We start from the raw sequence: 25639 nt of genomic DNA on the forward strand, positions 1-25639 counted from the left end.
AAATAAGGTAAGGGAGAAAAAGGTTACTTTAACTCAAGGTTTCAGTCCATCATGGCTGGAAAAGCAAGGCAGGATTCCTGATGGTGGGAACGCGCCTTGGTGTCTCCTCACAGCACGACTGAACAGGAAGCAGGTTACACAGGCCAGAACCATTAGCAACCATCACCTTCAAAGGGCTATCCTTAGTAGTCTCCTTCCACCACCTCCTAAGGACCTCGTAGTCTTCAAATAGTGCCACAAACTAAGGATCAAGTGCAAGAAAGATGAGGCCATGAGGAACATGCCAGATCCAACCACAACACCAACACCAGAGTGGATATGGTAGAGTAACATCCGTCAGATTAGTCCTAGGCAAGGTGGCTTTATAATACAGGGTTAAGAACCCATGCTCTGGGGAGAGGCTGCCTCAGTCTGTAGGCTACTCTACTGACTACCTGTGGGCCTTTGGAAAGGCTTCCTGGCAATTGACTTTATCTCATTATATGTCTCCCCCTCCCCCCTGCCTCCGCCCGCCCACCTGCCCGCCCCATTATTAAAATGGTGGTGATGATAGTATCTCCTTTGGAGGGTTGTTATAATGAGCAGGTTAGGAAAAGGATGCATCTTTCCTAGAACACTCCAATAGTACCCACTGCTGGTCATTACCACCACCTCGGGGTAGTGGTTTATTTTCCTTCTCCAAGGCTGACACATGTGATCCAGGCCTCGGCCAATCAGCCCTTTGAGACTCCTTGTCTGAGGCTCTTTGTTGGTAATGGGTAAGTAAACTAATCAAAGTCAATGATTGCTTGCTGGGAATGAAATTCACACTCAGCGCTGGATTTAAGGATAGATAATCAGTGCCCTGAGAGCCACGGTTAACCATCATATATTCCCAAGTCTGCTGTACATTGCTTCAAAATGGATTCAGCAGAGAAGATGATGGGAAGAGAAATGTTGCTTTTGGTCATTTGATTCCTGCTTCAAACCATACTTCTGCTATTAAGCCAATATGGTACCTTCTCAGCCTCTTTTCTGAATACATGTGTTATAGCTGGGTATGCACCTGTGTGTAAAGGCCAGAGGTCAGTGAGGTTAGCTGTCTTCCCCTATCACTCTCTAAGCTACTTTTTGAGACAGGATCTCTCACCACAGCCAAAGCCTGGTGACTGGATGGATCCTCCTGCCTCTGTGTCCCCAGCAGGGACTGCAGGCAAATACTGCCAGACATTGTTTTTCATGTGGATGGTACAGATCTGAACTCATGTCCTCGGACTTGTGCGATAAGTATTTTACCACATGACCCATTCCCTCAGACCTCCCTCTTTATTCTTAATACAATTACTTTGCAACAGTGAATTCATGAGACTATGATAGTATGATTACATTATTATGGCCGCCAACAAAAGGCTCCCCAATTCTCCAGAACAGATCAGGTCTGATCCTGTTATTAACATTTTATTTCCAGTCTCAAACAGAGAGTAGTCATATGATTATGAGTGATGAACCTTCATCTGAATGATGGGCACATTACGAGTGCAGACAACACTGCCCTTTTCCAAATTACACTTGAGAGCATGGGGTGAGAGACGAGTCAAGAGCTTCAAGCCCATGACCTTCAAGTAGTAGCCCCCAGGCTGGAATGGAAATTAGCTAGAAACCATCATTTCAAATTTCAAAAGGTCAACATCTATGAAAGGGTTCCTTGATGCTTGCCCAGAACCAGATGATAAGTCAGACAGAGAGGAAAACGACGGTTCCACACAACTTGCTTTGGCGTGACCCAGGAAACCCTATCTGTGCCCAGTGAGACTACAGGGACCTGAGGTGGCTTCCAGACTTTTAGCATCGGTTAACTTGTCACATGGAATCTCTTCTAATGGCTTCTCATCTGGTCCTTTCCATTAGGAGAGGTTGGGATACACAGGCTTGGCTGACTTCTGGTCAGTAAGGCTGTTATTTGTGCAAGTAATTAGACAGGTCACCATGCTCCCCGGTAGCACACCCGGTGGCCCTCTCTGCACCCCATCTTGACTGTTAAATGGGAAGTGATAAATTCAATGTGTTTAGAACCCAACTTATTGTCTCTCACCCTCACTAAGCTTCTTGTCACTCAAGGGTGTCACTGTCAATTCGAAAACTAAAGGGAGAAAATCCAGAGTGCTTTGACCTTGTTCACCTTCACCCTCTGCTATGACAACCAGGAAGTTCTGTCTTGAAGCATCTTCTCAGCATATGGCCAATGGCCCATTAGCACTGCTCTCTTCGTACGACAGGATCCAATCACTGTTGCTGGTCTATTGGGTTAAGGACTGCTTTTCACCTTTTCTATTTGTATGTATGCAATGCACATGTTTGTATATGTGCCTACTTGCATGTGTGCGTGCACATGTGTGCATGTTTATGGGCATTTGTGAATGTGGAAGCCCAGGACTCATGTCTGGAATAATCTTCACTCACTCTTCCATCCTATTCAACGGGGATGCAAGGCTCTGTCAGTGAAGCCCAGAGCACACAGGTGTGGGAGTCTTACTGGCCAGGGTGCTCTGGTGAATCTCCTATCTTCCTTGGCATTATAGACAGGTCACCACACTTCTCCAGGCACATATATATGGGTTTCTGGGATCAAAATTCTGATCCTTATGTTTGCCTGGTCAGGACTTCAATAGATCCATCGCCATAGCTCCCAGTAAGAGGTCTCTTACTCAGTCTTCCAATGTGACTTTTTCCTCCCTGCTCTGCTCATACTCCAGACAGAACTTCAAAAATCAAAATATAACAATGTCAGATTTTTAAAAACCTGTGTGTGTGTGTGTGTGTGTACATGTAGGTATGGGTGCCTATGAAGGCCAGAAGATGAGGCTGGAGTTAGAGGAGGTTGTGAACTACCAGATGTGGGTGCTGGGAACTGAATCTTGGTCCTCTGCAGGAGAAACAGGTGAGCTACTTTTCATCCCCAAACCATCATTTCAAACTTTCCATAGTGTTTCTGCTGCCCCTAGAATGATGTGAAACTAGGTATATCTTCCAAGGTATAACTTCTTCAACCTTGACAGTTTCTGCACCCATCCCACCTAGGGATGCACACCTAACCAAGCCATTCCTGACTATTTGGGGTTCTCTCCTGTTCTTCCTTCAGCTGCCAGATCTACATACATGCTGCTTCCTCTTTTCAGAACACACACTGCATCTCTCATCTCTCTAATACTCATACTTCGGTTCCTGTACGAGTTGTAATTCTTCTTTTGGGTGATTCTTTTTAGTCTAAAGCATGCCAGAGTCCTGCTATCTGAGTGTAGACTCTGTCCTGAGGAACGGTTGTGTGTGTGAGAAATGCTCCCCTTCCTCAGGCTGTGCCTGGGTTTTTCCTTTTGTTACATAGAGATAATGAGAGTAATTAACAGGCTCAAATGTGAGGATGTAGATTACTTAGCATGGATGTTGGCAGATAGACCTCAGTGTTGTATGTGTTTATCAGTGTTTTACCTGCCGGCATGGTTGATCTTCACTGTCAACTTGACTAAATTTAGAATCACCTAGGAAACACATCTCTAAAAGCATCTGTCAGGGTACTTCCAGAGAGGTTACACAAAGTGATTCTCATCTATGCCCACACCTTTGCCCTGTGCCACTGGTAGTTCCCAAATGTGGATTTGGAGATCATATTTGCTATCAACATTCTAGAGTTTGAGTTTTTCCAGTTACGACTCAGCTTATTTCTACACATAGCCCTAAGCTGATTTTACATGGCTTCCAAATTATTTTAAAAGCATGGATTCAAAACTCAGTGGCATATCTGTCATCCTAGAACCCAGGAGGCTGAGACAGGAGCATAGTGAGTTCAAGCCTAGCTTGGGCAACATAATGAGAAAACCAGAGCACCAAAACCAAAAGGAAGAGGAGGTGAGATGTGAGCTCATCCGATCACAAATGAGCAGAAGCAGCGCAGACCCCAGCCACCCTTTCTACTCACAAGGCTGTAAAAAGTGAGATCATAAGACCATAGGGGTGGGGAGATGGAGAGGGAGAGAGAGGGGAGAAAGAGGGGGGACAGGGAAGAGGAAGAGAAAAAGAGGAGAGAAAGAGAAGAGAGAGGGGACAGGGAAGGAGAGGGAGAGGAGAGGAGAGAGAGGAAAGAAAGGGAGCGAGAAAAAGAGGGGAGAGGGAGAGAGGGAGAGAAAGAGGGAAGAGGGAGAGGGAGGAAGGGAGAGAAGAGAGAGGAAAAAGGAAAGAAAGGAGAAAGAAGAGAGGAGAGGAGAAATAGGAGAGAGGAAAGAGGAGAGAGAAAGGAGAGGAGAGGAGAGAGGAGAGGGAAGGAGGGAAAGAGGGGGGAGGGAGGGAGAGAAAGCGGGGGAGGGAGGGTGAGAGAAAGAGGGGGGAGGAGAGAGGAGACAGGAGAGGAGAGAGAAAGAAGGGGAGAGAAAGGGGAGAGGGAGAGAGAAAGGAGAGGGGAGATAGAAAGATACAGAAAGACAGACAGAGAGAGAGAGAGAGAGAGAGAGAGAGAGAGAGCACTCTGGTGTTTCTGTGTACTACAGGGGTGTTAGCTACTGTCTTGCTGCTGTGACAGAATACCTGACAACTTGAGACAGGATGGGTTTATTTTGGTACAGTTCGAGGATACTGTCCACTTGAGGCAGCAGGAGGCAGCAGGAGGCAGCAGGGGGCAGCAGGAGGCAGCAGGGGGCAGCAGGAGGCAGCAGGAGGCAGCAGGGGGCAGCAGGGGGCAGCAGGGGGCAGCAGGGGGCAGCAGGGGGCAGCAGGAGGCAGCAGGGGGCAGCAGGGGGCAGCAGGGGGCAGCAGGGGGCAGCAGGGGGCAGCAGGGGGCAGCAGGGGGCAGCAGGGGGCAGCAGGAGGCAGCAGGAGGCAGCTGGTCACTTTGTATCTGCAGTGGAGAAGCAGTGGGGCAGATGCTGGTGTTCAGCAGCAGGAAGACTAGCCAAGAGGGCGGATTACAGAATGGTCAGTTATAAGTTTAAGCCCCATGCCCGAGGATGCTCCGCTCCTTCTCCCTGTGTTTTGCTTCATCTCGCAGGGGAGTTGTGTCTTCATAGATCTCTGCTCCCTATAGAGTCACAGCTTTGCTTTGTCGGCATTCCCTAACAAAGCCACGAGACTGACAGATACGAATCCTCCAGGACCCATCAAACGTTACCTCTGCAGGGTTGCGTTTTAATCAAAGCCACCTCTTCCAGGACTCACTGAAACCTCGCATTGCCTCTTACATCCCAGAGATGGCAGAACAACGGCTCAGCCTACCTGCAACTAAAGAGGATTCGGAGATAGAGGCCACGGCTGCCAGGGGAGTGTTTCATCTCCCACTAGAGAGAAAGCAAAGCAAGCGAGAGAGAAACACTGACGACTGTGTTTCTCGTCTTCATTTCTCTCTTCAGTACTTTCAAGTTTGTCAACAGAATGAAAACAGAACAGAGGAAAGGCTTGCAGATCTAGTCTTGAGAGTCCACATACCTTCATATCATCATTCTTTTGCTGGTGTGCATGATATCAATTTGATATTTCTTGTGGCTCACATAGGGTAAATGCTTATCTTAAAACTCACAGGAAAGTGGCGGTAGATCCAATTGCATGTTAACATAATACATTTATTTGAAAATGTCTGTTTTCCAGAATGAAAGCGGGGAATGAGAAGGGTGGTGTTTCTTTTGCACTTATTGGGCGAGTCTTTCACTTTTCAAAGTGTTTGTTTAGTGTGCATGTCTCTGTGTGTGTATACACTCAGGCCACTGTGCGTATGCAGAGGTCAGAGGGCGCCTCGTAGGAGCTGGCTCTCTCCTTCTCCCTGGGGTCCTGGGGATTGAACTGACCAGGCTGGGCAGCAGGCATCCACACACTGAGCCAGCTCCCTGGCAAACTTCTTTAAAGCATGGTTTCCGTTTGCTCCTGCATCTGATCTGCAGTCAGATGTTTGGATAAGAGTACATGAAGAAGCCGGGTGGTGGTGGCGGCGCATGCCTGTAATCCCAGCACTCTGGGAGGCAGAGGCAGGCGAATTTCTGAGTTCGAGGCCAGCCTGGTCTACAGAGTGAGTTCCAGGACAGCCAGTGCTATACAGAGAAACCCTGTCTCGGAAAAAAAAAAAAGAGTACATGAAGAAACCCCAACTTTATAGAAATATATGATTGGAAAAGATCAAACTGCTTGAATGGCCTCTGGAAATAATCGTGGCTATTTGTTTAATGTCGCACCAAGCTCAGCAGCTTCTTAAAGGCTTCCTCCTAGTGTAAACCACGGACCTGTGTTGACTTCATGTCTTAGCATGTGAGGACCCTGCCCCTTATGCTACCTTGCTGCTGTATGCCTGCTTAGAGCGATATTTTGTGCTGTTTTTGAGACAGGGTCTCAGTATGTGGCATCAGCTGACCTCTTATACAGACCAGGCTATTCTGAAACTCACAGACATCCACCTGCCTCTGCCTTCCGAAGTGCTGTTATTAATGGCGCTCACTGTCCTGCCTTGCTATTTGAGCATAATTTTGTTAACAGCAGACATTTGGTCATTTGGAAAAGACTGATTCATTGAATTATGCAGGTCTTTTAAATTGGGCACATTTCATCACACAATATTAGGGAATAAAAAAAGAACATCAAACTGGCTCCCGGAGCCAAATACAAGTTTTCCAAAATTGCAGTTTTCACTTGAAACCTTGAATTTTATCCTTGGCAACAAATACAGTTGGTTGCCTTTTTTTTTTTTTTTAAGAAAATGTCTGCCAAAGACCTAAACCTGAATAACCATAATTTTCCAGTCAGTCAGTCATTTTTTTTCCCAAAAATATGGCATCTCATGGAGAGAAAAGCAGGTAGTTTAGCTCACAACTCAGTAGCACAGAGCTTTCTCTGGAGATACCTGGTGGGTATATGCTTACAGTGGAAATATGTACTTCTTATATTTTTAGGATACCAAAATAACTTCTATAACCTGAGAATTAACAAAATATATCTTTTCTAAAATCATCATCATCGTCATCGCCGTCATCATCTTCATCATCAACTTCATTTAGGGTATTTTAAAGTACATCTAACATTTTCTTTCACTATGTGTGGGTGGTGCTCGTGGTGATAGTGGAGAACTGTCCTGACTGGTCCTTGGACTTCAGTGGGGTTGCACCTGTAGTGTGCACACCATTGTGGCTGTGTAGCCGTCACCGCAGTAGAAAAGACGTGTCTGCTCTTATCTCTCTTATTGATTCGATATCATTTTGAAGTTACTAACATGATCTATGTGGGTTGGCCTGACCCTGCCTGACCTCCATGCTGTGAGAACACTGGCTCTGGCTTTAAGATGAGAGACCCTGGTTTTCAGATTTAGACCACCTGAGTTTGGATCTCACTGGCTCTGGTGTGAGCCGGGGCCTCTCTGAGTCCCAGGTGTTCATCTGTTAAGTGGTGATAACACCCTGAAGGGTCTTACAGGACTAAGAAGAGGCGTGGAAGCAAGCACTCAGCATACACAGGCTGCTGTTCTTACTAGGTGCTACCAGTTCCCCAGTGTAGTTCATCTGAAGATGTTCTAGAACATGGAGTTCATAGAATCCGGACCATCCGTATGAGAAGAATCAGATCCAGGATCTGTCACCAAAGGCTGTGAGTCTGATTTACTGGTACTACTTTCATATGTTAAATTATTGGTTCGACTTCAGTCTTCTTTGAGTCTCTTGAAGATTCTTAGTGACAAAGAAAACAGTACTTATCACAGTCTAGAAGATTCTCTCCTGTTGGCTGGACAGTGCCGAAGAGTGGATTGTGTCTAGTCTGTACTGTGCGAACGGAAATAACCAATATTTGTTTACTCTGTGCACTTTTCTAAGCTCTGTACAGGTATTAATTAGTCACACAATGCTGGAATCAGCTACACTGACAACCCTCATTTTATAGCTGTGTTAACTGGGATTTAGAGAAGTTAAGTAATATGTTCGGAGTCACTTGATCATATTGGTTGAACTTGGATTTGACCCCAAGTCATGTTGTAGCACAAGTCTGTATTAGTTACTTTTGCGTTCTTGTGACAGAAACAACTTAAAGACAAAGCTATATTTGGGCTCACAGTTTCAGAGGGTTCAGCCTAGCATTTCAGAGACAGTGTAGTGGGGTAGTACAGTTCTTATCACATAGGTCAGGAAGTAACAGGAAATTGTCAGGGGTAGTGTGACCTCGAGGATCCACCCCCAGGGACCTGCTTCCTCCAGTTAGGCCACACCTCCTGAAATTTTCATGAACAGTGCTATCGCCTGGGAACCAAGTATCCCAAATGTCAGTCTATGTCAGACAGTTTGGATCCAAATGAGCCTGTGGGGGACAGTGCGGATCCAAACCATAATTGACTGAATTCTTTTTTTGTTTCCTTTGATCTTCTTTTTCAAGTTTTTGTTTGTTTGTTTGTTTGAGACAAGATCTTCCTATGTAGCCTTGGCTGGCCCAGAACTCACTATATAGCCCATGCTGGCCTCCAACTTTCTGCTGTCATCCCGACTCTGCTGTTGGGATTACAGGTATGCACCACCATACCTATGTAAGGTTGAATTCTTAGGTTCTGGGTGATATTGAGGAAGCAGGACAAAGGGAATGTAGTGGTTTTCTCAGGCCTGAGTATTGAAGTTTACCTGTTCTAAAATTCAAAGAAAACTTTGAATCAACCAGAAAATATGGATGGACATTGTACCAGAAAGCCCAAGTGCAGGTGTAAAGGTACGCAGAGTGATTTTGAGAAATAAGCTGAGTGTTGGGAGATGTTTTTCTCTGAGTGACTTGGAGACTGTGTCTTGGAAACCACAAAGAGAAGAAGATAGCCTTAGAAAGCAACTTGGCTTTGAGCTGGACATGGTCTACAATCACAGCTGTGGTAACTTGTGTTGTTTTTCAAACTTTGACTCTGTTGCTGGAACACGGAAGATGCTGGTCTCTTTACAGACCTACTTGCTAACGGGGTGCATGCTGGGATGTTTTATTTGCAGAGCTGGAGCCTATGGCCACGTGCATGCCAGGCAAGTTACTCTGCCTATGAGCCACCCTTTTTCTCTTCTGACCCTTTTTCTTAGTTATACTTTAACTTTTTCTTTGACAATTTCATATACATTTTCAACATGTCTTGATCATGTGTCTATCCATTCTCCCACCTCCTGCCTGATTGAAGAGACCCAGGACAGGCTACAATGCTGAGACTAAGTGATTAGACTATGCTCACTCAGAGTTCAGGGATCATTGTAAAAGAGGGGGGCAGAGTGAATGAAGGTTGGGGAGGGTGTTCCGAGACACTGTCTTCTGGTCACGACATGGCCACTGCACTCACTGATGCATGGCAGCTGTGGCGACCTACACAAGATCTACACAAGGTCAAGTTAGAATGAATCTCAATGATGAAAAAGTAACAATACAATTGACAGACGTGGTGGGTGGAGATGAGGAATCTGGACATTTTCATTCTGTAAAGTGGGAAGCTAAGACATTCTGCCCAACTGCAGATGGGAAAGAAATGAAGATTTGTGTTGTTTTTAAAAATTAGAGAGCTAATCAATACAGAGACCGGAGTGAGCTGGATAAATCCTTACCTATCATGGCAGGAAGTCAATAGATTATAAATCAAGAAATAGAGAGATGAACATATGATTTAGAGATATGGGAATAAACACAGGGACTAACAAATCAGAAATGGCTTTTTTAAAAATCCATTTCTGTGGCTCTGAGGGTTGAGTCTCACAGAAATTGTCAAATTGTAATGACAAAGGATTGTCATTACAAACCTTTCTTTATATTGGGTTTTAAATTTTGATGGAGATTAAGTGTCTTAATAAGTTGAAAGATGTCTTATTACTCTCCTATTGCTGTGATATGACACTATGACCAAGGCAACTTAAAGAAAAAAAGAATTTATTGGGGCTTCTGGTTTCAGAGGGTTAGAGTCTGTGGCCATCATGGCTGGGAGCACGGCATCTAGGTGCTAGAGCAGTCACTGAGAGCTCACATTTCAATCCACAAGCAGAAGAAAGAGAAAGTGAAATGGAAATGCTGTGAGCTTTGGAAGCCTCAAAGCCCACTCCCAGGACACACCTCCTCCAACAAGGCCACACCTGCTAATCCTTCCCAAACAGCTGGGGACCAAGTATTCAAATATATGAGCCTATGGTGGGTATTCTCAGTCAAACCATCACATAAGACCAATCTCAGAAGGTTTTTGAGTAAATTAAGAACAACATGAACTTAAAGAGAAAAAATATTCTTTCTGTTTAAGTGCTGACAAATGACTCAGTAAAGCAGCAAATCAGAGAAATGCTATTAGCTATTTAACAAAGTATGAACAGGAATCATTTGAGCAAAAGGACAGGGGAGAGATTGTTGGCTGGTCTTGTTTTATACTAGGGTCTGTTTTTGTGTTAAGTTTACATCTTTCAAAGTGTTTTAAGAAAAATATAAAGGCTATGGAAATAGTTTGGTGGTAGAGAACACCTTGAGTTTAATTCCAAGCACTGCAGGACAAGATCAAAGGCACATACCAGGGAAAATTCTACTCAAAAGAACAGAAGAAAAACCTACTATCTAGGATTTTGATAGTTTAACCATGAAAAAGAGGAACTGGATATGGCTATGTACAACTACAATCCCAAAACTTGGGAAACTAAGGCAGGAAGATCTCAAGTTTGGAGCCAGCCTAGGCTGTAAAGTCAAGGCCAACTAGAGATAGAGTGTGACTCTGCTGTAAACAATGAAGTGCACACAGACACACACACACACATACACACACTCACACATACGCACATACACATACACACATACATACACATATACATACATACATACACACATACACATTTACACACAGTCACATATACACATATACATACACACATACATACACATATATATACACACATACACACATACACACATAGACACATGCATACACACATACACACATGTATATACACAAATGTACACACACATATACACACAAATATACACACATACATATACACACATACATATACATACATGTATACACACATGTATACACACATATACATATACACACATACATACTCATACATACATGTATACATACACTTATACATACACACATATACACACATACATATACATACACACAGATACACACATACACACAGGTATGCATGCACATGAATGTATGCATACATACACACATATACATACACATACACACACCCACACACACACACACATACACAGGCATGCATGAATGCACACACCCACACACACACAGGCACCCTTGGCATGTTTTCCTGGGGAAGATGCTGCTTTCCTGTTCTCACTGCCCTCTGCTTAGCTGTAAGAACTCCAGAGCTCTGATCATTTACGTCTCCAGCCAGCACTGGACAGGCCGGTACTCTGTGCACTCTATACAGTTCTTTTTGTGTACTTGGCATATGTGGTTTGAGCACCTAGTGAGGCCACTTTGAAGACTCACAGCCCTAAGAACATTTCCATGACAACCTGACATTGACTAATCCAGGAACTCCTCCTCTTAGCAGCAGGAGCTCCACCCACTGCTTGCCTGTTCAGCAGCATCTTCTCCACACAGCTGTGAGCAAAGACGAGAGCCTGGCCTGATTCATGCTCTGCTGCATGCATCCTCTGGACATGGCTTGGTGTCTAGCACACTGTGGCAGCTTGCTAAGCGTGCGCAGAGCAAGGAGCCCAGGCTAAGGGTCCCTCTGCTGGAAACCACTCAGCTTGCATCTCTTGTTGGATTTCTAGGCTGAGCAGGGAACCTGCATGGGAGGAGAAGCCGGTTGGAGCTAGACAGGACCAGGGGCTCAGCGGAGAGAATCTATGGGTTAGGAAGAAATTACTCTGTGGCAAGAATGATTCTAAGCACTTTGAGAGGTTCGCTAAGTACTCAAAGTTTCTCATTGATGTTACTTGTATGATTTCCCTCAAATAAGAAATAAAGTGCTGAAAATAAGGGACCAAAGGCTTGTCTTTGGAGGAAGGGAAGAAGGAGGACAGTTCTCAGATGTTATTCTGTTGTGCCTGTCAAAGAGAAGAGTCGGGGATGCAGGACAGGCAACCATTTTGAAGACTAGACTTAGCATTCATGTCTAACAAAAATCCAGAGAGACCCTGGGGCAATGTGCAATAAATGATGCCGCTGAGAAGATGCAGAGCATGTACGAGGACCTGGGTTCAATTCCCAGTACCTGGAGTAGGAGGGAGAGGGAGGGAAATGAGCAGGAGAGAGGAAGAAGTGGGTTGAAAGGGGAGGAGGGAGGAGACAGAGAGAAAAAGGAAGGGGAGGAGGGAGAGGAGGGGAGGAGAGAGGAAAAGGAAGTAAAAAGAAGTGAAAGGAGGAGGGAGAAGGGGAAGGAGGGCTAAAGAGGAGTGGGGAGGAGGGGGAGAGAAGATGAGAGGCAAGAGCGGGTGGGAGGAACAGGGAGGAGGACGGTGATGGTACAAGCATTCCACTCCTTCCTAGGCTCTGAATCCAGGCCCTGTGTGAGCTACACTCCAACACCTCAAAGTAATCTGCTTCCCTCCTCCTCATCCCCCCTCAGCCTCACGGGACTTCTGGAGCATCAGGCACAGATCCCCCTCAGCCTTTGCAGTGGCTGTTCCTTCCACCTGGGATGCCATTCCTCACAGACCACTTGCCTAGTTTCCTCACCGCCTTTCCACTTTGAACTCCATGTCACCTTCTCAGTGAAGTCCACCTTGACCACAGTCTACAAAACTTCCCACACACAAGCCAACGGCACTCTAGCACCCTTCCCTGGCATGCCTTCCCTATGTTAGGACTGGATTTTTTCTTTCTTAAGCCAACCAGGTGTCCTTACAATAGATCCCCATGACTATAACTGAAAATTCATCTTTGGTGTTCCTGCCAGGGGCATCAGAGCTGATTTATGTAGTTTCAGACTTTATTATTGTAGGCCTGCCGTCTCTGTCTCTCTCTGCTCAGTAGTGAAGCTATCAGGAAAGAGAGAGGGGGGAGGGAGGGACAGAAGGGAGGGAGGGAGAGTGGTGGGTAAGGGAGGGGGAGGGAGGGACAGAGGGAGGGAGGGAAGGAGAGAGGGAGGGAGGGAGGTGGGAAAGGGAGGGGAGGGAGGGATAGAGGGAGGGAGGAAGGAAGAGAGGTGGGGAAGGGAGGGGGAGGGAGGAAGAGAGGTGGGGAAGAGAGGGAGGGAGGGAGAGAGAGAGAAGGAGAGGGAAAGGGAGAGGGGGAGAGGGAGAGGGGGAGAGGAAGAGGGAGAGAGGAAGAGGGAGAGAGAGAGGACGCAGAAAGGGGCTATCACAGCCCCACACAGCACACCTTTAACTCTGGCTAACACCATTACCTCTTGATATAGTTTTTTCTTTTTTGCTTAAGACTTAGGGCATTTTGACCACAAACAGATTTCTCTTTGGTAAGAAGTAACACTCTGGAAAGAAAGAAGTAAGAACTACGTTATAATACAAATGTCAAAGCATTGTCCACTAATAAACAGCTTTTAGGTTCTGTGTCCTGCACTTTTCAAGGTGTGAGGATCTGTTTAAATGCGTATCTACAGTGACTCCTCTGAGCTACCGTCCATGAGGGACAGGAGAGGTTTTGTAATGGATGAGGTAGTGGGAAGTCCCTCCATAGCTACCTGTGATTTCTGGAATATTACTTTAATAAGTACGTATCATTGTATTTCTAGGACAGCAATGCACAACTCCAAACAGCATATGCTACAGAATGCAGAGTGGCAGCGGTGCCAGCCCCTCCATGTGCAGGGAACAAATACATCGAGAGACTCAGGCACGGGGGACAGAAACAGTGTATGTCTATGCGATATGTCCATACAGCATGGATTTATTTTTCTTTTTTCCTTCCCCAAGTTTGCACCCAGAGTATTGAGAGAGCTCGAAGAGGGGACTGTGGGGGAGCCATGTTACACCCCAGGACAACCTAGAGGACGGCAGACAACGACATCGAGATCACAGAGACAGGAGAGCCATGCTTTCAGACTGTGGGCTCTGGGACTGTGAGATCTCACAGCTGCGGTTCTACATGTTCTCTTAAGAGGGAAGTTCATAGGCACTTAAGAATCAAACATTTAGGGCCGAGGAGACAGCAAAACGGGCAAAGTGCTTTCCACGCAAGCAATAGGACCTGTGTTCAGACCCCCGCAGCGGCCGCATAGAATCGGATCACAGTGGTGTGTGCCCGTAACACTAACACTGATCGTGGGGAGTGGAATGGGCAGGAGGATTCTGGAGCTTGCTGGCCAGCCAGTCTAACGAAACTGTTCAGTCACTGTTGGGATTAGCATAGGCACACTAGAAGCTTAAGCTAATCAAATTACCCTCCAGCCTTCAATGAACTTAATACATTTTTCATGTGCATATACTACATGCTGGGCTCTGGGGCTAAGCTGGTGGTTCCTTGGAATGGGTGGCCAGAGTTCTTGGCTGATGTTTCTTCTAATGTTCAAATTAAATGCTAAAATGATGATATTATGACTTGCCTACCCTTTGTTTTATCCCAGCTGCCCGTTTTTGGCTCACTCTTGCCCCAAATCAGGAAGAATAGAGTTTGGTTGGTATATTGGTCTTCAGTCTAGTGTTCTAAGATGGCCCAGCCCCTCTAGTGCTTTGTAGAAGCTGGCCAAAAACTGATTTCTGCCTGACACTGCATTTAAAGCTCAAAGGAGTCAAATCAGTGATGTGCTCAAAGTTTAATCCTCAGTAAAGGGAACAGGCATGAATCTAATAGTATCCCCAATTTAGCAAGTCTCAAGCTCCAGTGTGGAGGCAATGCGAGGACGCTCACAGCTTGTGCCCCCTGTATCAGGTCAGCCTCCTTGTGCTTCCTACTTCCAAATGCTCCATGTTTCCCTCTAAGGGGAAATGGCATTGGATCTGTGGAGGGAATGTTTCTTCACAGCCCACTGCTATTGTGTTGAAACCCTGTTGGATTTTTACCTTTTCTTTTTCTTTTTTTTTTATTCGATATAATTTATTTACATTTCAAATGATTTCCCCTTTTCTAGCCCCCCCACTCCCCGACCTTTTCTTTTTCTTGATGTTGCCTTCTGGATTTACAATCAAAATTGGTTGTTGTTATGTTTATATGTGGCACATGTGTATATGCTCACATGTGTGCACACTCACACAGATGTGTGGATGTGGTGGCCAGAGGTTGATGTCAAGGTGTCCTGCTTTATCACTTTTTCTCCCATTTGTTTTGGAAGCAGGGTCTCTCATGGACCCTGGGTCTCACTAACTCAGCAAGACTAGCTGACCCGTGAGCTGCAGGACTTTCCTGTCTCTACTTCCCCAACACTGGTATTACTGGTTTGCACCACCACTCATAGCTTTGTTATGTGGTGCTGTGGGATCCAAACCCAGGTTCTCAGGCTTCAGCATCAGGCACTTTGCTGACCGGGCCACATCCCCATCCCCAGCATTAAGACTTTTCATGATATGTGCAGCTATTGAATGGCTGTGTGCTAGTGACCGACGTTAGCCTTTCCCTGACAAAGCAGGTGGAATGAAACCCTTCCTGCCAGGTCTGAGCTTTTAACTGGGGGCAGACAGTGCAGGGGTTTGGGTGGGATTGTGACTTGTATCCCTACCAGATCCCAGGGCTGTGGTTCTGTTGAGCCTCCAGTCTCCTTGCTGTTGGCATAGAAAGGCTATTGGTAGACTGGCTTTTAGGATAATCAGCTGATCTTGTTTATACTCAGTATCCAAGTGCCTGGTGCATAATTAATGAGAGACAGCAGATGGGAGGACTTGAATCCCAGCACTGTATGGAAATCTAGAAAACGTGGATAACGGTAATATCTATTTTCTGAAGAAGTCCTGAGAAGAACCAAGTGATACTTGTTAAATGCTTGAGTCGAACAGTGCTCAAATACTGCATGTCTGCTGTTAAACAGATAAACAAACAAGCACTCAGGGGATGGCTGAGAAAATGAGCACGCAGCCTGACACAATAATAGTAACTTGGCATATGGAAGGTGATTGCTCAGTGTCGGCTGCTGTTGGTGCTGCTTTCTTGTGACTGCCTTCAAGGATTGCCATAGTTCATTCTTCGGCTCCTTTCTTGGAAGCACGTGGATCCCACAGGCCTGCCACCCAATTACCAATATCAGGAAGAAGGAGCATGTGTTCCTTGGAGGCAGGCCACTTCGTGTGACCCGGGATATAGGACTACAGGTAAATCTGCCTTGCAGAGCCGTCTAGGGGTGGAGAGCTTCTAGATACAGCTGGTCATGTGCATGATTTGAGGGTAAATGCTGGTCAACCCTTGAATTTTCCTTCATCTGCATATATTTTTAAACTTCCAGTGGTTCCCACTTTTGAGGGAGCAGTAGAGCCTTGCTTCCCAATGGCAGCAACCCCCATGCCCTTTAAGGAACCATGTCTAGAGCACTAAGAGAGGAGAGACCAATACTTCTACTTAGTTAATTGTTGTCACTGCTTGTCCAGCTAATGCTTCAGTTGGCTTTCTTAAGAAGGTACAGGCATCTATTGGAGGGCCTTAGGGTCTCTTCCCAGTACCATGCTTCCTCGATGTGAGATGACTATCTTTGGATTGTGTTTGCCCATCTCACCGTGGCTCCTACCACTGAATAAGCCCCATACTGCTGAGACTTCAGTTGCCAACCCAGTACCCTGTAACTTTTTTAAGATTATTTTTTGGGGGATTTATTTAATTTATGTATGTGAGTACACTGTTGTTCTTTTCAGACATACCAGAAGAGGGCATAGGACCCCACTGCAGATGGTTGTGAGCTACCATGTGGTTGCTGGGAATTGAACTCAGGACCTTTGGAAGAGCAGTCAGTGCTCTTAACAGTTGAGCCATTTCTCCAGCCCCCCTGTAACTATTTTCAAAGCCTCTTCTTCTAGTAGATAGATTCAGGTCTGCATGAAGCTGCACGACTGGTGATAGAATTGGGGGCTAATATACAATCCCTGTTGGACCCCAAGTCAAGAGAATTCAGGGAATGTGACTTCTTCAAAGCCTCGTGTAGATGGGCCAAGGGCTCTTCGGCTTATGGGCAACTTTCTCCAGTAAGATGCCCAAGCTTCCTTCAACTTACAGAACTTCATTATCCCAAACAGGTTGTCCCATGGTCATGCACTCTTTCAATATAGTTGTTTCCTCACGACCTCCTTGCTGAGGTCAACACATGTACAAATGTGTGGCCATGCTGCCTAAAACATAATCAAACCAGAGGTGAAGTACTAGCCTCTCTTTTCCCTACATGTCCTTGTATGTTGTCAATGATTCTTCTTGGTCCCAAGGGAAACTCATTGAAGGACCACACGCCCTGGAAGGAAGGGACCCTGCCCCAAGAAAGCCAACTCGCTATCTTAAAGCAAATTCATTCTCTCTGACATGAATGAATCAGGAACTAATGGCCAACATATTATTGACAGAACCACAGAGACTGCAAAGGAAGAGGAAAAGGGCTTGCCAGTTTTGGCAGGCAGGTGCCACACTTTGAATCTGAAATGCCTCTGAACAGATTCTAAGTGTTTGCTCCACAGCAGGACACACCATTTGGTGAGTCCTCCGCGTGTTTAGACCTCTGATTGGCAGATCTAGTTCACTAGAGGAGGTCTTTGAAGGTGATCACTACTTCCTGGTTTCTGCCATGTTATTTCCTGTCTGCTACGATGTGCACAGCTCTTCTCTGCCATTTGTTTTCACTGCCCCAATGTCCCTCCCAAATGTCCGAGGACAAGCAATGACTGACAGTTCGAATGCTCTGAAACCACATTCCGAAAATAAGTCTTTTCTTAAGTTGCTTCTGTTTGGCATTATTTTGGAGATAGCATTTTAACAGTAACACACCCAGTAAGGAGACAACCAGAGGTTCAGCCATCCCCAAGATTCCACACCCACTGGAAGATGGGACCCAGGTAAGACCCCTGACCTTGGCTGTTGCACCACACTCTTGGAGCTTTTGCTAAAGATGAGATTGTTTCTATAGTAGAACAATGTGCCTCTTAGAGTGTTCAGGACAGAGGAAAAGAAATCAACCCTGAGATTTTTTTTTTTTTTTTTTTTTTTTTGGATTTGGTTTTTTTCGAGACAGTTTCTCTGTGTGGTCCTGGCTGTCCTGGAACTCACTCTGTAGACCAGACTGGCCTTGAACTCAGAAATCCGCCTTCCTCTGCCTCCCAGAGTGCTGGAATTACAGGCGTGTGCCACCACTGCCTGAGATTTTTTTTTAAAGCTTCTCTTAAAACAGTTTTCATTTGGAAGCGCTTCCATATTGCGAGGCATAACTTTCAAACTATTAAAAGCACATTTCTCCTAACTTCCATAGTTGGCTGATGTCAAGTTTTATTCAACTCAACAGTAAGAACTCAATTCAACCAGCAGAATCATAAAACTGATTTATGGAGGAGGTAATATTTTTTCCAATAACAAAATTCTGAAATAAGATTGTAAAGTTAAATGTAAAAACTGACCAAAATGTTGGAGAGCTCAAGCCACAGTATTTCGCGTTATCTTTTTCTACTGACCAGGAATCGTTTTCACTGCTCTTGAATAAACATTTAGATTCATTTCCCCAATTTTTGAATTAAATAAACATACGGTTACTGGATCTGAGTGCATTTCTCAGCACACAGTACCAATAATTCCAGTCTTGGAATGTGGATGAGCAGCCTTGTACGCGAGAACATAGAATTTCAAGGGATGAAACCAAGAGAGGGATTTCCCCGGTATTTACTGTCAGTGATGGAACCACAGAACAAGGAAGCTGAAAGCTGTTGGAGGTAGGAAGACGATGCCTGAGGGCTTTGCTCCAAGGAGGGCACATCTGGGACTGCAATGTTAATCAATGAAGTGAGCACAAGACCAGCCTACAAAATGGACAGCTTCCGTGGTTGGAGCAGGGTCATGGCCCAAGGTGGAGAGTGGAAGTGTAGGGGTCAGGTGCATCCTACTTTCTATCTGGATACCATTTACTAACTGTGGAAGTGACTGGGCATCTGAGTTATCAACTACATTAGTTACTTCTGTACTGTGGCAACCAAAATACCCAACAGGCTTTACTCTTTACGTCATGGATTTCAGGAAGTCGTGGGCGGTTTCAGGAATGGGTGGGGTGTCTTCAGCAGTGATGGGGAGCTTAGGCTCCTGTTCTGACATCTACCACCTCCCCAATCCTACCTCAACCCACAGCTACAGCTGAGGACACTTGCTCTCATTGTGCCTTATGACTCTGGCCCACTTTCTTCTTGGGTTTTTGGGTGAGAAGGAAGAATGAAAAGGACCAGAAAGGCCATGAGTAGAAAGACAGGAAGAGCTCTAGCTTGTTCTGTGCTATGGATTAGATAAGATGACATGTGAGATTGTTGTCTCTAAGCTCTAAGGGCATGAAGAGTGTAAGACCCCAGTACCTACAGAGGTTTCATTCTGTCAGGCAACGTAAGAGAAAAAGTGCGCATTGACATATCTGAAGGTGTCTAGCACAGGGCTTGGCACAAAGGACATAGTCAATAATCCCCCTCCTTTGTCCTCTTCCTCAACTGCATCTTTGCAGCTTCCCTGAAGGATTCCCTGAAAGATTATTCATAAATAAAGCTGGAACCCCATCTGGCTGAAAAAATCAGCCATCTGCAGATTTGGAAATATGGGGGAACTTCTAATGGCTGGCTAATTTTTTTTTCAGTTTTCAGCCAGATGTTTGGTGTCATTCAGGCCCATCTGCAGTAGAAACAGCAGTTTATTGAACTTCCCTTCCTCGATTTGAAGTTCCCTAAGTTATAATCCTGAGTAAGCTTTCTTAATATCCAAAGCCTTTTAAATGAGTTATACAGAGTAATTCGTGAACTGAATTGAAAATAGAAATTTGCTTTCAAAGGCCATTTATGCAATGTTTAGGGTTCGAAACTGGCAACCTATGGACAAAGTTAAGCTACAATGTAAGTAGTTTGGGTGAGTCCATGTTTTGAAAAGGTGAACTATTAGCTTGTATTTTAAAATTCAAATGATTTTAATGCTTGATTTTTCCTTGATCTTTTTTCTTTATATATTTATTCATATGGTGAATATGGATGTTTGCACCTATGACTATGTGTGTGTGCATGTGTGTGCATGTGTGTGCGTGTGTGTGTGTGTGTGTGTGTGTGTGTGTGTACACAAGTATGTATGTGCACACATGGAGACCAGAGTCTGTAGTTGGGTATCTTCTTTGGTTTCTCTCCGCCCTATATGTTGAGTCAGGGTCTCTCTCCTGAACCTCAAGCTTCCTAACTCAGCAAATCTAATTATCCAGACTGCTCAGGATCTGTGTTTGCCAGGGTCACAGGTGGTCTGCCATAATGACTTAGCACTTACATGGTGGAGGGATCGCAACCTTGTGTGTGTTGAGATACATTTGTGTAACAAGCATTTAACCTATTTAGCCATTCCCCTGCCCCATGCTTGGCTCTTCTTTACCTGACTTCTTGTTCAGACTGTTGTCCTCCTTCAGACCTCAGTTTACTCAATTCTAAGGTAAGAACTTTAGATTGATACACATTTCCCCAGAGTCACACTCAATTCAAGTCAAATAACAGTTGTTCTTTAGATGGTCTCTCCAGCTTGGTACAGTCCTCACTACCATCGACCGCCTGATGGTAAAATCATTGAGACCAAAGTCTGGGCATCATGTATTTCCCCAAATGTACTGTTGTTGTCTACCATACAACAGAGGTAAAAGAGTATGAAATGCTTTCTTCATACTTTGCATGACCTGGCTAGGCCACACGAACTTATGACTCCTTAGCCTCATCTAAAGTTTTATCTTAGAGCTGATTAAACTGAGGTCCAAGGGAGAGAAGCAGGACGAACAGTTTACACGACTATTTGGAACAAAAATGGGATGAGCACCCAGGCTTCTTTGTTGCTAAGCTAGTGACCCCTCCACCATCTTCATGCATTGCTTTGCTTGGATCTAGGTCTTTGTTTTATTTTATTTTTTAATGAGAGAGAAGCCTACTGAACACATTCTCATTCAAATTCACACACTGCCTTTGAGAACATGCAGCAGGTTGGGACTTTGTGAATGCCTTGCCTGCCTTCCAGATAATGAGTCAGGCAACCGCTTGGGTTTCTCACTGTGGGTGTCTCTGCCCAGGTTGATTGGTTTCTCATTCAAAGTGTATCTTTTGCTGCTCTGAGGTTGTTCTTGTCTGGTGGCTCCTGCATCCCTTCCATCGATGTACAGATAAGCTGAATGTTTTCAGATCTGAGACTTCGGAATGGAAAAAAACCATGTGCCTGGGCATCCTCACAAGTCAATGTTTGTACCGGCAGCAAATCAGCTGCTAGTACATGAACCAGGCTCTCTAGCAATGATCTGAGAAGCTGCAAGTCTTAGGCTACACACAACTTGGGAAGTTGAGGTGCATGACCTTGGGCAAATTCGGGAACTTCTCCCAGCCTCAGTTTCCCAATCTATAAGGTGAGGGTAATGACAGTCCCTGCAGCTCTGAGCTCCTCTGAAGATGAAAAACCCAATTGTTCAAAAATCAAAGCCAGTATTACAACATAACAAGGGCTGAGTATAAAGGACACTCTGATGGGTCATAGGGTGACGAGACAGAAGTAAGCATGTCTTGTGAGTGCTGTGGTCCTCATGAGCATGCACAGTCATCCCCAGGGCCACTGTAAACATTTGTTACAAACAAACATGTTGGCTCTAACATCATACTTTCTTGAAGGACTTTTAAAAGATATAGATTTCAGGAATGCACCATATACCTGTGGAGGCCTGGATGTAGTTGTGGAGTCTGATAATCTATTTTTAAAAACCTATTTATGAGATTCCAGTGACTAGCCAAGTTTGGGGACAGTTGATATTATTATTATTATTATTACTTATTTTTTTTTTTTTAGATTGGAATACTTCTGCTGTTAGGGGACTCATTATTGTTGGAAGCTTCTTACCCCACACTGGTTAGTTATTTATATTTAGGTAAAACACCAACCCCTTGAGGCCACAAAGAACATTTTAAATCTCTCTTCCAAATGACAGCCTTTCGTAGGTTTGCATACAGCTGTCATGTCCCTCCTGAGTATTTCCTTATTTGGGACAAAATAGTCATATTTTCTCGTGGCTCTTAAAGTATGAAAAAAGAACCCTCCTTCTAAATTATGTGTAAGAAAAAAACTGATTTAAAATACTCCCTACACAGGTCCCTTGATATTTAAAGAACCAGAAGATGAGAATGTTGCTGTTCTGAGACAGACAGGGGCTTGTGAATGGAGAGGACTATTTATCTTCAAGCTCACAGAGGATGGAAATCCTAGAACATATGCTGTCTGCTGCATGTGTCTTACCATGCAGAAAACAGAGGCTCATGTAAATTTCTTGAGCACTTGATGTATTCAGTCCATTAAGAAGAATGTTGGCTTCAGATTTTAGCCAGGCCCATCTAGATGATAAAAACTTTTCAGGTTCATAATGGTTTATGTTTCTTATTGAACGGAATACTTCAAAATGTAAGATTTAGCTGAGAAAAACTATAGGAAAGCCCCAATAAGTTTTCTCAAAAGAACTGACTAGCCCACGAACACATCTTCAGTCCCTCTAATTCTTCCCCAGTTTCCTCTCTCAGTCTCCCCACCAAAGCTATGGAACACTCAGTTTGGGGCTTTGGTCCCATGCATGAACTGTAGGCACAGAGCAGCATGTTGAAAAGAAGAGGAAATTATCTTTATGAGGGTTTGAGGGTAGGTTCAGAAAATGTAGGCCCTGATTTTATCCTGACAGACTTTTAAATAAAGAAGGAAGGATGAAGAATGTCAGTCTCAGTGTTTAATTTTACATTTCCAGATTATTTCCAAGAGGCAGAATGACTGAACCTGATATACTTCTGTATGGTTTTGGCTGGGGAAGAATCTGGTTTTTTTGTTTGTTTGTTTGTTTGTTTGTTTGTTTGTTTTTAATGCCACCTATGTGGGCATTGTCATATATACCAATCACAAATTGCAAAACTGATTTGATTCATAATTGCCAACACAGCAAAGAAAATGGTGGAATTTCTCCAAGGTGAATGACCTCATGCTACCCAACTGCAAATGGTCAGAAGTAACCACATTTTAGAATTTCTGTCAGTATATTGGTTACAGTGTAAGCTTGAGTAGTCCTAACTCAAGACTATTGATTACAAATCAGTCATTTCTTGGGTTAACCGGGAGTTAAAAAGGACAAATACCTTAGCTAAAAGTATAGAGACCATTTGTAGTATTACTTGGTGTTTTCTGACTTCACATGAAGTAGCCCTTTCCCTCCTGGGTTTCCCACCAGTTGCAAATCTATGTTGGAAACAGGATCAACTGTAGTGGCGCTATAGTCAGGAGAGTTCAGAGCATCAGGACATGGGAAGGAGGCCAGAGAATGATGCAATATTACACTAGCAAGTGATGTCATAGCATTATTTCCAAAGTCATTTACATAAATGCGAGTTCCCAAGAAACCCTGAGAAATGCCACAGAGAATACAGGGGGAGGAACCAAGGGAGATTGAGGGGAGGGGAGGAAGCCTGTATTTTCCTGACTATCACTGTGATATAAACTTCACCGACTTCCTGAAAGCCAGAGAAATAGCAAAAAACAATCAAGCACATAAATAAAATCCCTTCTTAGTGGTTCTTTAATCTGGTGGCTCCCTTAGGTAACAGGTTCACAAAGCTTTGATTTTCTCGTTATATTTTCACCCCTCATTATACTAAGGTATTGTCCACAGAAACTGACAGTCACTCTTCAAGTGGTGAAGCAAGTTTAGTAGTGACATAGCTACCTAAGAGCTCCACCATCTAAAAATGGCCTGCCTGCCTCATTATAATTTAGAACAAATCGTCTAATTTTTAAAATTAGAAGCAATGAGATGCAATTCTTAGAGTCAGTCTCGTCTAAATGTCAAGGAAATACATTTGCTGGTGATGGGCGTGATTTATGAATGAAATCAGGTGGATGGCAAACACCAAGACTTCAGTTTTATTTTGAGCCTAAATAATGAAACACTTATTCATAAAGACATTTTTCTTTAGAGGCAGGGGTGGGAGTTGGGGTTTACATATTGTTCCCTAGTATAAGTTAACAAAGGGCAATGTCTAGTTGGACCAAACTCAAAAGGAGCTGGTATGCTTTTATTGTTTAAAAAGAAAGAAGGAAAAGAAAAAACCAGATCAGAGTACCCCAGGTCGGATTAGTTCCTCAGTACCTTCCTGCCTTCTCTCCTTCCATTTCTTAATAATTCCCATTCACCAAAATGTAATTAAACAAATCCAAAGTCTCCTTCTCTAGACAGAGATCCAAGCAGTGCACAACATACCTAGAGATTCGGGATTAGCCGCTTTCTCAACTGCAGAAGGTGCTTAAGAGTCTTACAAAATCACATCACATTCAGCTTAGACCAAAAACAATCAGCAAGACCCAACCATTCCATCCACACAGTACCAGCCTCAGTGGAGGCATAGTCTGGACACTCAGACATTTCAAACAACAATTTAAACTATTTTTCTTCCCCTCCATTGCCTCTATTTCCCCCCAACACACGCCAGGACATCAGAAGCAGATCCTTCTGAGCCAGAGAGAGGAATTCGTAAGTACCTTCCAAGCAGCAGGTCCTCCACAACCCGGAGTGGGTCATTACTTCTTCATTCTTCCTGCTGGTTTCATTGTCACTTGTAGATTTAGTCCTGCACACACCTCTGGAATATAGCCAGTAGTCCGTGCCCACTGCAATGGTCATTAAACTAAAAGCTGCGAAGGCTCCTACGGTGGTGATCAACATCTGGATACCTCTGTCACACATCCTCATAATTCTTCATGGTACTCTGAACGGCTGGGGGTTGGAGGGGTAGATTCAGTGACAGACGGGAGAATCACTCTGCAGCTGGGTAACCTAGGACGGCCTCTTCCAAAAATCCAGATCTCCTTTTGTCAGCATCCACGGGGACTTTGGGAAAGCTGGGATTTCCTGTCTTGAGCTCTCTCCAGTTCCCCGAGTCCTCTATGGCCCTCGGGAGGGTGCGGGCTCCAGGGGGTTGGTCCACATCACTGCCGCCGCGGTCAGAGGATTCCTGGGTTGCTTTCATTCCTCAGGAGCTTGGTGAGGACTAGCGTTTGTGCAGGGCATGGCTTCGGAGCCTGGAGCTGCCAGCTTGGTTTGAGATGCGCCTGGTTTCTCACAGCCCCGGGAGACTCAAGGCAAAAGAAACCCAGAGAGGTCTGGTGTGTGAATGTGAGTGTGTGCGTGTGTGTATGTGTGTATGTCTGTGCGTGTGTATGTGTGTGTGTGTGCGCGTGTGTATGTGTGTGAGAGTGTGTGTTTGTGTGTGTGTGCGCGCGTGCGTGCGTGTGTGCGAGCGCGTGTGCTGGGGGTGAGGGCGGATGGCAAAAAATAGCTCTGCTGGGAGGCGAGTCGCTGAGAAGAGTGTTCACTGCTTCCCCAGCCTCCCAGGAAAGCTCTCCGCCTGCTCTCCACACCCCCGCGCAAACTGGAGAAAAGGGAGAGTCCTGGGGCGGGGGCCGGCCACTTGCGTCCAAGGGCTGAGGTCCGTGGTTCCGAACGGACAGCTCTCCTCCTGTTGCCCAGCCTCCCACTTCTCAACGCCGGGTCGTTGGAGATCTGTGGTGCTGAAGGGACAGCTCCCTCTTGCCGCTGCAAGGTTCCTCGTGGAGCTC

At 45.0% G+C, this 25639-nt stretch overlaps 1 protein-coding gene across 1 annotated transcript in view; it reads right to left on the reverse strand.

Annotated features, from left to right (window-relative positions):
- Positions 1 to 25325, reverse strand: part of Cacng3 (calcium voltage-gated channel auxiliary subunit gamma 3) — a 98334-nt gene extending 73009 nt beyond the window's left edge. Inside the window, exon 1 of the mRNA XM_052174816.1 lies at positions 24563 to 25325. Coding sequence (XP_052030776.1) covers positions 24563 to 24773 — 211 coding nt within the window. The 5' untranslated portion in view covers positions 24774 to 25325. The remainder of the gene's footprint in view (positions 1 to 24562) is intronic.
- Positions 25326 to 25639: the final 314 nt, after the last annotated feature.

This window comes from Apodemus sylvaticus, chromosome 1 (genome assembly GCF_947179515.1).
Source record: "Apodemus sylvaticus chromosome 1, mApoSyl1.1, whole genome shotgun sequence".
In the NCBI taxonomy this organism is placed as follows: Eukaryota; Metazoa; Chordata; class Mammalia; order Rodentia; family Muridae; genus Apodemus; species Apodemus sylvaticus.